Source organism: Sturnus vulgaris, chromosome 1 (assembly GCF_052056855.1).
Source record: "Sturnus vulgaris isolate bStuVul1 chromosome 1, bStuVul1.hap1, whole genome shotgun sequence".
NCBI lineage: Eukaryota > Metazoa > Chordata > Aves > Passeriformes > Sturnidae > Sturnus > Sturnus vulgaris.
Window position 1 is genome coordinate 2,585,696 of NC_142243.1, and position 12,585 is coordinate 2,598,280.

Sequence of the window (12,585 nt, forward strand, 5' to 3'; positions counted from 1 at the left end):
GAAATTATGAGTAGAAATAAGTGGGGTTAATGTGGGTAGGTGGAAAAAAAAATAACAGAAATGCTACAAATTTAGCACCATCATTGTATATCTGTACATGATCAAGAGTAACTTTAATTATATAATGAAATTAAGGCTGGAGAATGAACTCTTTGTAATCCTGGACAACTCATGGAGCGTTTATTGGATTTAGATGGGAATGTTATAGTGCACTGATGGTACAGTGCATGCTTCGTTCAATTTTCCTCAAGGAAAGGTGATGATTCATGAGGAGAAATCAATTAATTCAATGAAAAAAAAAAAAAGGGCAACCAGTAAGTTTTAAATTCAGTTTTCATTGTTTGAAAGGCACCATTGCAACTGCTCTCTGCTATTCATTGTTGACAATGGATTGTTTTTCTCTGGAGAAGTTAAACTGAGGTAAAACTGCAGTGTTTGGTAGCAAAGACATAAAATGAATGCCAGACAGCCCAGGAATGTGGGATTAGAGAGATGTTACTGGAAATAGAAATAGTTCTCATTGCCCAGAGATGTAAAACACACAGTCTCCACTGTGTCAGATCATAATCTCATTTTTTACAGAATAACCACATTTATTTTGAAGAACTTTTCTTGTTACAAAAGTTGAAAATTTACCCAAATTTTGCGAAGCTGCAGAAACGTGAATGGATTTCTTTTTCCTGAAGGAAGATGAAAGTTTTTATTTGCAAAAGGCTGATTATTTATGTTCTTCAGCAGGAATCCTTTCTTCAGTGTCCCCCAGATATCATTTTATAGTTAAACAACACTTTACAACATCACTGGTGCCTTCCTGAGGGCTTTATAGTCACGAACACCAAATTATTTGTTACTAACCCTGACTTACAGCTTTGATACAAGCAAGCCTGGATCCAAATCTCACAGATTACTTGTGATCTGAGAATCCACACCTCTTCTGGACCATCTCAGATGGTTTTTCTATGAGTCTGGAGAAGCCCTGTGTCTTCACAAAGGAGCTGGTTGACACTGAAGTCACTGAGGGAGAGGATGTGAGCCTTCAGTGTGAAACCTCCAGATCAGACAGCCCTGAGAAGTGGTGCAAAGATGGGAAGAGCCTTAGGAATTCTTCCAAATATAACATCAGGCAGTCAGGGTTTGAAGCCAAGCTTGTCATTCACGGGGCAGAAGAGAGAGGCAGTGACAGATGTGGGTGTGAGGCTGGAGCAGCCAAAAGCAGGGCAGTCATTACTGTCAAGGGTAAGAACTTTTGGAATGATGGTTTGGGGCCTTACACTGAGCATAATGTAATTAACTGAAATACAAATTAACTGATACAAACATGAAATTACACTGAAAAGGAGCCTTGTGGTGTGCACTGAGGTGTTCTCTTCAAGTCATCTGGAACAGCAGCCAGAGAGGGGATGGAATGTGAAACAGGAGAATCCTTTATCTGACCTGGCTCTAGCTCTGAAGAGCTTCAGTGCCTCTGAGAATCATGGAATTCTAGAATGGTTTGGGTTTGGAAGATGCATTAAAGATCATCTCATTCCAAACCCCAAAAAGAGAGCAGTAGAGCAGCCCAGGCTAAGAGATAATCCACAGAAAGAATGGATCAGCTCCCAGAGCTGTCTCCAGTGATGGCTCTCTCCAAGGAGGGAACTCACAGCCCCACATCTGTCTGTGCAATTGCTTTAGGTGCTTTAGGCAGCCAGATTTATTCAGAGCAATGCCCCAAAGATCATCACAGGGCAGGAGGTGCTCTCCTGCTTGATAGGACATGGGGAGATGGTTTAAAGTAAAAGAGGGTTAATTTAATTAGAAGTAAGGAAGAAGTCTTTTACAATGAGGGTGGTAAAACATTACAGGAGATTGCCCAGAGAGGTGGTGGATGCTCCATCCCTGGAAACATTCAAGGTTAGGTTGGATGGGGCTCTGAGCAGCCTGGTCTGGTTGAAGGTGTCTGGGATCATGGCAGAAGGTTTGGGATAGATATGAACTTTAAGGAGCCCCTCCAACCCAAAGTGTTCTATGATTCTATGAACTAAAGGGCTGTTGTCTGTGCTGAGGCAAAAGTTCTCTTCTTAGATGAGCCTTTTAACTCTGAGTTAGGTTTGGGTTGGGTTTTAGCCAGGTCAGAACCAGGCTCCCCAAATACCACCTTGTAATTGCTCCTACCTGTCCTGAGTCACTGTCCCAGCCCCAGGCTTAGGAGGAGCTCTGTCTCTGGGTTAAATCACTCTGTGAGTGAGTTAAATCATTCTCCTGGGCAGGTTGGGGCAGGAACAGGGAGGATTTCACAGGCACAGGCTGTGCTTATCCAGACCAGAGGATGGCCTGTGTGCAGCTGGTGTTACACATTTGGGATGGACTGAGCAGAACCTGCATCTGGATGGGGGAAGTCAACGTGAACAAAAAAAGCATTTGAGTTACTGGAATGGTCAACCTGAACCCCAGAGCACTGAGTGGGAGGACAAGCTGCTCACAGGGTTTTTCTAGAGCACAAAGAACCAACCTGAGGCTGTGCAAGGAACAGAAGACCTTGATGATGCAATGAAGAAGAGCTGGTTGTTAATGATCCCGATTTTCTGTCTTTCTGTAGCACAAGGATATTTTCCTAATATCCATTGCACACAGCACAAAGATCTGTGTTGACTCCAGCAGGAACGATTTTCTGTTAGAAAAGAACCAAATATGTAATGTACCCACATAAACAGCCTCATTTTTCCCCTCAGAGGGAAGGGTGTGGATGGGTGTAGGATGTGAACCTTGATTCAGGTCAAGGAGTCAAGTCATGAGGATGTCTACAAGAAATTGTGTGATTGGAAAACTTTTGCTCTATCAGAGTCACATCAGAACAGCAGAATGCAAAAATAGAAAGCAGAAATTCAGTAGTCCTGTGACACTGAGTATCTCAAACTGGAAGTGGAAGGAGAACAGGATAATAGGGTGTAGATTTCCAACAGCCACAGGCTAAGTGCATCACAGGTCAGTAGCTGACTTGCATATTTTTCAGACAGCATAATTCAAGAATTCACTTTTTCCTTATCTGAACATTTCAGCTGAGTTTGTTTTCCCCCAAAAGTGCTTTCCCTGTGCTAGCTCACCTTAAAGCCTTGAATCCCAGGCTGTGCCAGAGGCTGCAGGGGAATCTCCACAGAGACCCTGCCACGTTCAGCTGTGCTTCCCTCTCTGTGTTTGCTCTGTGCTGGTTTTAATCTGTGTTCATGCTGGATAAAAAAATACAGTCTAGGGGTTTTTCATGATGAGAAATCAATACTGCTGGCCATGACAGAAAGTGCTTTGCCATTCCTCTGTGTCCTCTGTGTTGTGTGTGAGTTGACCTCAGTGAAGTTTTATGTTTTTTGTGCTGGTGGTCCAGCTCTGAGCAGCCATCTGCAGCAGAGTTTGTGTCATTAACTGCATCTGCCACTGATGTTAATAATAAAAGCAGTAAGGGCAGCAGCATCTTCAGCAGTGCAGGTAGTGGTTAAAAAAAAAAATAAGCATCTGGCCTCAATTCTTTTTTTCTCCTTCTGTAAAGTGCTGGCAGCCAGATGTGAGATGTCAGGATCTGTTTACTCTTTGCTAGTGCTTTTCCATTCTTGTGGTTTTCTGTCTCAAAAGCGAAGTCTGATACTAAAAGAGAAAAGCAATTTCCAACCTCAGTGTTTCTTTTAACACTGGTGTTATTCCTTTTTTAGAAACACCAGTTCTTTTCAAGCAAGAGCTCCAAAACGAAGAAGCCAAAGAAGGAAAGCAGGTCAGGCTGACCTGTGAGCTCAGCAAACCTGGTACCCCAGTGAAGTGGATGAAGGGAGACACTGTTCTCTATGCCAGTGAGAAGTATGAATTTAAGCAGCATGGGACAGTGGCAGAGCTCATAATTCGAGATGTGAAATCCATAGATGCTGGGGATTACACCTGCACTGCTGGGGAACTGAAAACCACTGCTCGAGTCAAAGTGAATGGTGGGTACAATTTGAGACATTGCCACACTTAATCAACTGTTTAATAGATCTATTAAACATAAATAACTCACATAACACTTCATTTTTTTTGTGGCAGTGCTATCTTTAATAAAAAAAATTAAAAGGTAATATTGCACCCTTGTAGGCACCTGTATGTATTTAATTCATGTGATCTCATATTCTGTGTCTGGGATTTTCAATCTGTAGCTGTTCACTGAGGGGGGAAAAAAAATTAAGTGCAGAGGATTAATTTTCTCTGTGCTTTGGTTCCTGCCCTATCAGCTGCTTTACATGGCTGTGATTAAAACTGGAGTTGGAGGTGGAGACCAGTAGTACTGGAGTATAAGGATGTGAAAATATGAATCCAGTCCCTGGAAAATTGAAGGTGATCAAGTAATTAATAGACTCCAGACTCCCCAAAACATCCTTTCAAAGACTCTTAAATGCCTTCTCCACTCTCCACTGCCCTTAAACAAATGCACTGCCTTTAGTAGCATGTGCTGGAGCAGAAAGCAGGAGAAATACAGGACATGAATGTTATTGCAGAGCCCTGCAGGAATATTGTGGGGTTGGGGTTTTTTTTGTTTGTTTGGGTTTTTTTTTGTCAGACTTGGGATTAAATGTTTGAGAGATGGTGTTTTGTGTTTGGACTCAGATGTTTATTAATTTTTATTTATATTACAGCGAGTTTTACAGTATTTTTAGCTAACAAGCTAAAAATGGTGATGTATTTCTCTCTTTACAAGGCCTTTTAAGGCTAAATGGTCTAAATAAGAAATGCTACTTCAATTATTGTTATTTTTTAACTTAATAACTAATAACCCATGGCTTGCAATGTGGGTTTTTTTATCTAATTACAAAAAATTACCTAGACCCATGAAGAAGAAGGTGAAGAACAAAGAAACTTTTGCCTTAAAACTTTTATCTTGTTTTTTATATATTACTATATTTTAAAACTTCAAATTCCAAATTTTTCACTATGTGATACTGCATAGTTCTATGCAAACTACACACTAGTGATCTTAGTTCTGTTATTTAATTTTGGAAGCTTTTTCTACAGCCTCAGGTCAAAAGTAATGTTTTCCTGGGGGTCAGTGCCTGTTAGCACAGAAAACCTGAAATTCTCAGTATCCAGGGTTCCAGCACAGGAGCAGGGAATTCATTAGGTGACAGTGCCCAGAGGAGCCTGAAAGGGTCCTATTTAAAAATAAAAGAAGCTTCCTCCACATTTCTAGGAATCCACAGTGAGGTGGTAACATCAGAGGGAGAGATTTATTCCTTATTCTTGCTCCCAGGCAGAATCTCCTCGATGCCACACAGCCAATGGAGGGCCATTTGGAAAAGGGCTGGATTTAAGAGGTGACAGCTCTCATGGGGGGACTGGATGCAGAGCAGATCAAGAGGGCCTGTCCTAACCCCTGGCTCTGTGTTCCAGCTGTGCCTGTGCTTTTCAAACAAGCCCTGGAGAACACGGATGTGGAAGAAGGGAAATCCGTCTCCTTGCGCTGTGAACTCTCAAAAGCTGATGCCACCGTGGTGTGGAAGAAGGGAGAAGCCACGCTCCAGGCAAGTGCCAAATATGAAATGAAGCAGAAGGGAACAGTGGCAGAGCTGGTGATTCATAATGCAGAGCCAGAAGATGCTGGAAGATACACCTGTGACACTGGAGACCAGCAGACCACAGCCCAAGTCAAAATCCATGGTAGGAATGAGACACCTGCTTGTGACCATTTGTTGTTGTTCTTGCCACGGTCCTGCTACCCCTGCACACTTCCAGAGAGTGTTCAGGAGAACAGGGATCAGCACAAACATGAGGCAGCTCTGGCTGGGTCCGTTGTATTCTTTGGTTTTTGGGGATAACTTCATGCTAAAGTATATCAATCAAAGGTGCCTGATAAAGTAATATCTTTTTTTCCCTATGAAATGTCTCTTATGCTTTGGATAGAGCTGCCTGTCCAAGCTCTAAGCCAAGAGGTAAGAAGGGTCTCAGCTACACCCTTTATTAAAGAATATTCCATTCTTCTCTCCACTTTCTCAACAAGTGTTTACATGTCTGTGACCAAAAACTTTGGGCAACAGAAGGGGAATTATTTTGGTGTTCTAATCATTGGGAAATAATTGTTCTTTTTTTATTTGGTCCAAAACTCTTGTTGCTACTGTAAATATCAGCAGACTCCTGGAGGTGCAGGTAGGTCAGAGCTTCTTTGCTGTGTGTGCCAAGAGAGTTTGAATTTGTTGTGGCTTTAAGTCCCGTGTGAGGTCACCAGGTGGTGACGATGCGCCTGAAGTAAACTGAGAATGCTTCACTCCTCAGCTGTGTCCGTGCTCTTCAAAGAAGAGCTGAAGCCCGTGGAAGCTGTGGAAGGTGGGACAGCCACCCTGCAGTGCCAGCTGGGCACAGAGGCCCCCGTGCAGTGGAGGAAGGGGCAAACTCTTCTCCGGGCGAGTAACAAGTACAAGATGAGGCAGGAGGGCACCGTGGCTGAGCTGCTGATCCACGACCTGGAGCCAAAGGATGCTGGAGACTATTCATGTCTAGTGGGGAACCAAAAAACCACAGCAGCCTTGTCAGTGAATGGTAAAAAGGCAGAGATAACCTGTGAAACTCTGGAATGTTTTTGTCCACCTCTTCCCTCCTCCTCTCTGTACATTCCCTCACAACAACTTCCTTCATGTCCTGCTTCCACTACTTTCTTCCATCCACTTGCTCGTGTCACTGCTGTCCCCAGTCTCCATTTTATTATAGTTCATGTTGGATGTGTGTGTGTTGTGTTGTCTTCTCACTTTCCCTCGAGTGAAGGGTGTTGTCCTGCACGTGTGTTTTCCTGAATTAGCATGGAATCCCAGGACTCCTTGGGGTTTTCTGTTTCAGAGGGTTCATCGTAGTGTAATGATGAGAATGAGTTTGTCCCTCTTGATGCGTGATCTCAGCCAAGATCACGGTTTTGTTGATTCCCACAGAACAATTCACTAGAGAATTTCCTTTACCATCCATAAAAAAAAAAAGACAGGATGCGTTTAAGGGTGGAAGGAGTAAGGCTTGGGTAGACCCACGACAATAAATCACAATCCAGCCTCTGAGCGGGCTGTAGGGTGGCAATCCCTTCTCATTCTGCATCTCTCAGCCCTGCCAGTCCGTTTCAAGCAAGAGCTGAGGAACGAGGAGGCCACGGAGAGCGGGACGGCGACGCTGCAGTGCGAGCTGAGCCGGCCGGGCGGCTCCGTGCGCTGGAGGAAGGACGGGAAGGAGCTGATCCCAACCGGGAAATACAGAATGAGGAGGGAAGGGCGCTTTGTAGAGCTGGTCATCCAAGACCTGGACCTGACAGATGCTGGCAGCTACACCTGTGTGTGTGGAGAGCAGGAGAGCACAGCTGCTTTGAGAGTGAATGGTAACCCTCCTACCCACTGGGATTCTTTTTAAACCCCAAATGTAGCACTTTTGGCAGCATTTCCTGGTCAACCAGAGCTTGATCAGTGTGATTTCTTAGTTTAATCTTCTTGGCTCTGTAGTGCCAGAGTCACCCTATTATAAAATATTCCCTTGTGCTTTTTTTTTGCCTTGAGACAGTACCTATATGTTGTATATTGTTTAATTTATTTCTCTCCCCTCTAGGAGATTTTACTCCCCTTTTTCACAGTACCCACCTAGAAACAGAGCATTTTTGATTGAGTGTACACACTGCAGCCCAGTAACTCCAGTTCATTTCGTTCTGGTGCTGATTCCTTCTCTGTTGGTATTGCATCCTTCAGCCTTGCCTATCCTCTTCCAAGAAGAATTGATGAACAAGGAAGCTACAGAGGGGGAGGCAGTCACTTTGCACTGCAAACTGAGCAAACCAGCCCCTGTTGAGTGGAAAAAGGGGAATGTGGTGCTGAAGCCGAGTGAAAAGTACAAAATAGAGCAGGAAGGTCCCTTTGTGGAGCTGACAATACGGGATTTGGATTTGGCAGACGCTGGGGATTACAGCTGTGTGTGTGGAGACCGACAGACTACGGCTGCTCTGGCAGTAAATGGTAAAAAAGAAATTCTCAGCACGTGCCCCAAGTCGACCTGTGCAATTCCAAGATCTCTTCCTCTCTTATTTCTGCTTCCTCTGATCCCTGTGTACTTCCAATCCTCCTTTCTGCTGATTAATTTTCCTATCCTTTCTTCCTTCTCTCTCCTTTAACCTGATACCTTCTTGATGTGCTTCCAAGGTGCTTTAGCCAAAAGACAAGTGGAGAACTGGTTCCCAACTCAACACAACCTCCCTAGTCCAGAATAGCTGCTTGTTTAGAAGTTTTCCCTTAGGAACTGACCTAAAAGTGGGAATAATATTTATTTTTCATGACTTAGACCATGGCACTTGTTGCTCCTAAGAGGAACAAGTTTTCATCAATGTCTGATGCTGCACAAGGGCAATCTTAGTAAAAAATAGGCTTTTAATGCTCCTGCTATTCCCAGCTCTTTTTTACCAATTTTGGCTTCATACTTCCCAAGCAAATATTTTATTTCTGCAAAAAACTGACAGCATGTTTGCAACTGCTCTGCTTTAAGGGACTCTTATTTATAAAAATTCAGACAGTGCCATGAATCAGACCCTCCTGTAGAACTCCTGCTTTTCTCAAGGGAAGCAAAGTGCTCTGGGTCTCATATTGAAATACAGCCTCTAATTTTATGTCTTTGATTTTATGGTGTATGAAGTAAAAGGTCATTGGCTTGTCAACTATCTTGCAGATAGACTTGATTTTAAAGAAAGTTTTAAAGTGTGAGCTCAGAAAAAAAAAAAAAAAAAGAGACTGAATTATCTTTTGAAGGGTTAGAGGTTGGAGAAAAACTGTGGAGGAACTAAATCCTGCAGGAGACCAAGAAGGCCTGGTGGCTCCAGGGAGATAAGAGAGGGATTAAGTCATGGATTGAGGCTTTCCCAGGGTTGATGCCATGTCCGTGTTTGCTCTGCAGTCCTGCCTGCTCTTTTCACCAAGGGACTCACGGACAAAGAAGCCACCGAGGGTAAAAGTGTCTCCCTGCACTGTGAGCTGAACAAGGCTGCTGCTAACGTGGAGTGGAAGAAGGGGTTCAAGACCCTCAAGCCCAGTGACAAATACCAAATGAAGAGGGAAGGTGTCGTGGCTGAGCTCATAATCCAAAATCTAGACACGGCGGATGCTGGGAATTATTCCTGTGTGTGTGGAGACCAGCAGACCATGGCAGTGCTAACAGTTCATGGTAAAACAAAAGAAACAAGGCACATCATGGAAGTAGCTACCCTGATTTCTCTGTTCCTTTGGACAGACCCCTGCTTACACCCCCGTCTCCTTCCTCAGCCACACCTTTATCCACAGCTCACCAATGCCAGTGAAATGCACCCACTGGCATCTGTGCAGCTGGAATTGGTGGCACGACAGGGATGTTGATGTCCAAGCTCAGAGTAAGGCAACCAGGGTCTCTGCCACTCTTAATTAGGGGCCATCATTTTGCTTTTCCCTTGAAAGGTCCTTTCTTAGACTCTCCACTATGCTCAGGACAAAAATGGGTTGCTTCAAAGGGATTAGGTTTTAGGGATTTTAAGGTTTCATAAAATTCCAAAAGGTTAGGTTATTCCATAGAATCTTATGCCCATACTCCATTCCTGAGGCAACAGAGTGCTTTTATACTTACAGTCCAGTTGTCATTGAATTCAGTTGGTGTTCTGTGTAAAACAGGCCCAGAACTTCTAAAGGACAACCATTCTCAGGGAAAACTTTGATTTTTACTGAACCTGACGTCTTTGAAAGGGTATGTCAGTTCAGGTGAAAATGCTTGTTTTCCCACCATGTCTTGAAATGAACAATTTCATTTCAAACTGACATTTAAAATGAAACTCCGGGTTTCATTTTTTTTTAAATGTAAAATGTCTCTTTGTTTGATTAAGTATGTGGAAACACAGCAAACATCCTCCCGTTTTGGTTTAAAATGTCATAAAAGAAAACCATTTTCTTTCCAGAAATTTCAAATTGTTTGTTCTTTTTGATTGAAATTTCACAGGGAAAAAAATGGTAGTTTGACCTCTATTTGTATTGATTTGTGACTCTAAGTACATGTAAAATACCTCTGTGGATTACTGCAAATATTAAATCCTCTCCTGGTGATGACATTTCTTTCCCAACTCTGATTCACGGAGACCCATGAGAATCTCTGTTCTTGTGTTGATAAACCAGTTCAAGAGAAGAGGGAAAAGGAAACTTAAAAGTGATTTTAACCCTTTGGAGCGCTGCATCTCACTGCTGATATTGCTGTCCTTCAGCTTTGCCTGCATTTTTCAAGGAAGGGCTGAAGAACAGGGAAGCCACGGACGGTGCCACAGCCACTCTGCGCTGCGAGCTGAGCACGGTCGGCGTCCCCGTGGAGTGGAGAAAAGGGGACAAGGCTCTCAAACCCAGTGAAAAGTACAGGATGAGACAGGAAGACACAGCTGCAGAGCTGCTGATCCGAGATCTGGAGGTAGAAGATACAGGGGAATACAGCTGTGTGTGTGGAGATCAGAAGACCTCGGCTGTCTTGACAGTCCATGGTAAAAAAGCCATTTTCTGTTGGGATAGCAGTACCTCAAGGACATCCCTTTTCCTCTCTCTCTTTCCCACTTGCTTTGGTGTTTTGATTCTGCTGCATTTTCTTGACCTGCTGGTGCTGTTCCATCCCATCTCCTACTGTCTGTCAGTTTGAAACTGATGGCTTTGTATCAGAGTAAAGAAAAGTTGTGAGAATTTCTCATCTCAGAGAGCAAGAGTTGAGCAGAACCCCAGCAGAATGTTGTTCTCAGGGGATTTCTCATTGTGTCTTCCTGACATCAGTGGATTTTCATGCTTAACCTGAAGGAAAGTTCTTTAAATCTGCTGAGCTCAGTGAGAGGTTTTTCCATTCAGGAATGAGTGACCACCCTCCTCTTCTGCAGGACTGTGGTATATTCTGCTGAGGAAACAGTACTTAAATAAATCCCCACCCCTCAGCATTATTCAGCAGGTCCTGACTTGAGGAATAATGGGGGAAATTTTGTTCCTGGCTCTGCCATGGTGAATGGTGATGATCTCTGGTTGCCCCTCCAGAAGGAGCAGTGCACGTACAGCTCCCATAGATGGAAGAACAGCTTTTATTTAAGATATCCCTCATGGATAAAAAGCTGCCAAGGACAAGGGGAAACTGAGGAGAAAACTATTCTCCCAGATTTTCTGCACACTTTTTCTTTGTCTTCTTTCTCCCAGCTGAAGGAATTTCTATTCCTCCCCTCTTTTAACCTATCATTTTCATCACTAGGCCGCTTTCATTTTATTTTAGTGGCACATCATAAGACAACTTTTTGGATGCTGCTAAAAAAAGCCTGTAATCTTGACATTAGTGTCATTATATCCTTTGAAATCTTGGGTTAAAGGTTCACCTGAAGTTATGTTATGATTTTTTTTTTTTCTGAACCAGAAATACAAATTATGATGTTAGGAAAGGCAGGGATCTTCAGCAGTGCTGTCACCCTGGCTGATGACTTTTAATCAAAATTCAGGTCATTAATGTTCAAGATAGATTATTTCAGAGTGAAATAGGTAGAGAGAAGTTTTGGAATCAGCTGTGAAGTGGTGAATATGAACAAGTTAATGTTAGAAGCAAGTCATGGTGGAAATTATCCTGATGGGATCCTGTGGTATTCTATTAGAGGCAGATTTCCAGACTGATGTGGTTTCCTATAATGAGGAAGGACTGGCCACAGGCCCCAGCCCTGGGTTCCCCAAGGTCTGGTTAATGGTTTTGATGTCCTCTCTGTTCATATTACACCCATAGCTCTGCCTGCACTGTTCAAAAGAGATCTTGTCAATGTGGAAGGCACAGAAACCAGGACGGCTGTTCTGCAGTGTGAGCTGAGCAAACCCGCCCTGGTGGAGTGGAGGAGGGGGCAGGAGGTGCTCAGACCTAGTGAAAAATACAAAATGAGGCTGAAGGACACCACTGCTGAGCTGACTATCCACAGCCTGGAGGAAGGAGATGCAGGAGATTACACCTGTGTGTGTGGAGACAAGACAACCACTGCTTCCCTGACAGTGCATGGTAAAATATCTGGGTTAATAGGAATTTTCTGCCTTGTCATCTGTGATCCTCCTGTGGGATCACAGTGTGCTCTTGATCCCTTCTGTTGTTTTAAAATGTTATGGCAGCTGTTCCAACCACTGGGAATATCTTCCAGTGAAATCCCTTCCTTTGGGACTGATAAACAGCATCACAGAGTCTTTTCAGTCCCTGCTCTCTCCTGATGATGGAAGCTGGAAGTGGATAATGAAAAGCTTGATGAAGTCAGAAATAGCACTTTGAAGTATTTTCACTCATTAATTTCTTTAGGGCATATCATTGAAATTTCACTTGGTTTTCTTGGATGAAATTGAAACGTTATGAAATTTTAATTCTAAGCAACGTGGTGTTCATTTTAATTCTTAATCTGATTTTGAGAAAGAGCTGTGCATAGTTCCTTGAAATCTTGGGATCAGCTTTGTGTTGTTATATCTTAAAATGCCTTTAAAACATACCTCCCAGTACTGATATTGTAGTTCTACAGATTTCCAAATCAGTCAGAGCTGAGGGGTTGAGACTGGTGTGGTTGTCCAAGTCATGCCATGTCTCATATCATAAAAGCAC

The 12,585-nt window shown here is 43.3% G+C and overlaps 1 protein-coding gene across 1 annotated transcript in view; it reads left to right on the forward strand.

The window, feature by feature from the left end:
• Positions 1 to 12,585, forward strand: part of OBSCN (obscurin, cytoskeletal calmodulin and titin-interacting RhoGEF) — a 139,994-nt gene that overhangs the window by 54,994 nt on the left and 72,415 nt on the right. Inside the window, exons 35-43 of the mRNA XM_088154839.1 lie at positions 949 to 1,236; positions 3,681 to 3,947; positions 5,383 to 5,649; positions 6,262 to 6,525; positions 7,073 to 7,339; positions 7,722 to 7,964; positions 8,893 to 9,159; positions 10,217 to 10,483; positions 11,740 to 12,003. Of these exons, the coding sequence (XP_088010965.1) occupies positions 949 to 1,236; positions 3,681 to 3,947; positions 5,383 to 5,649; positions 6,262 to 6,525; positions 7,073 to 7,339; positions 7,722 to 7,964; positions 8,893 to 9,159; positions 10,217 to 10,483; positions 11,740 to 12,003 (2,394 nt within the window). The remainder of the gene's footprint in view (positions 1 to 948; positions 1,237 to 3,680; positions 3,948 to 5,382; positions 5,650 to 6,261; positions 6,526 to 7,072; positions 7,340 to 7,721; positions 7,965 to 8,892; positions 9,160 to 10,216; positions 10,484 to 11,739; positions 12,004 to 12,585) is intronic.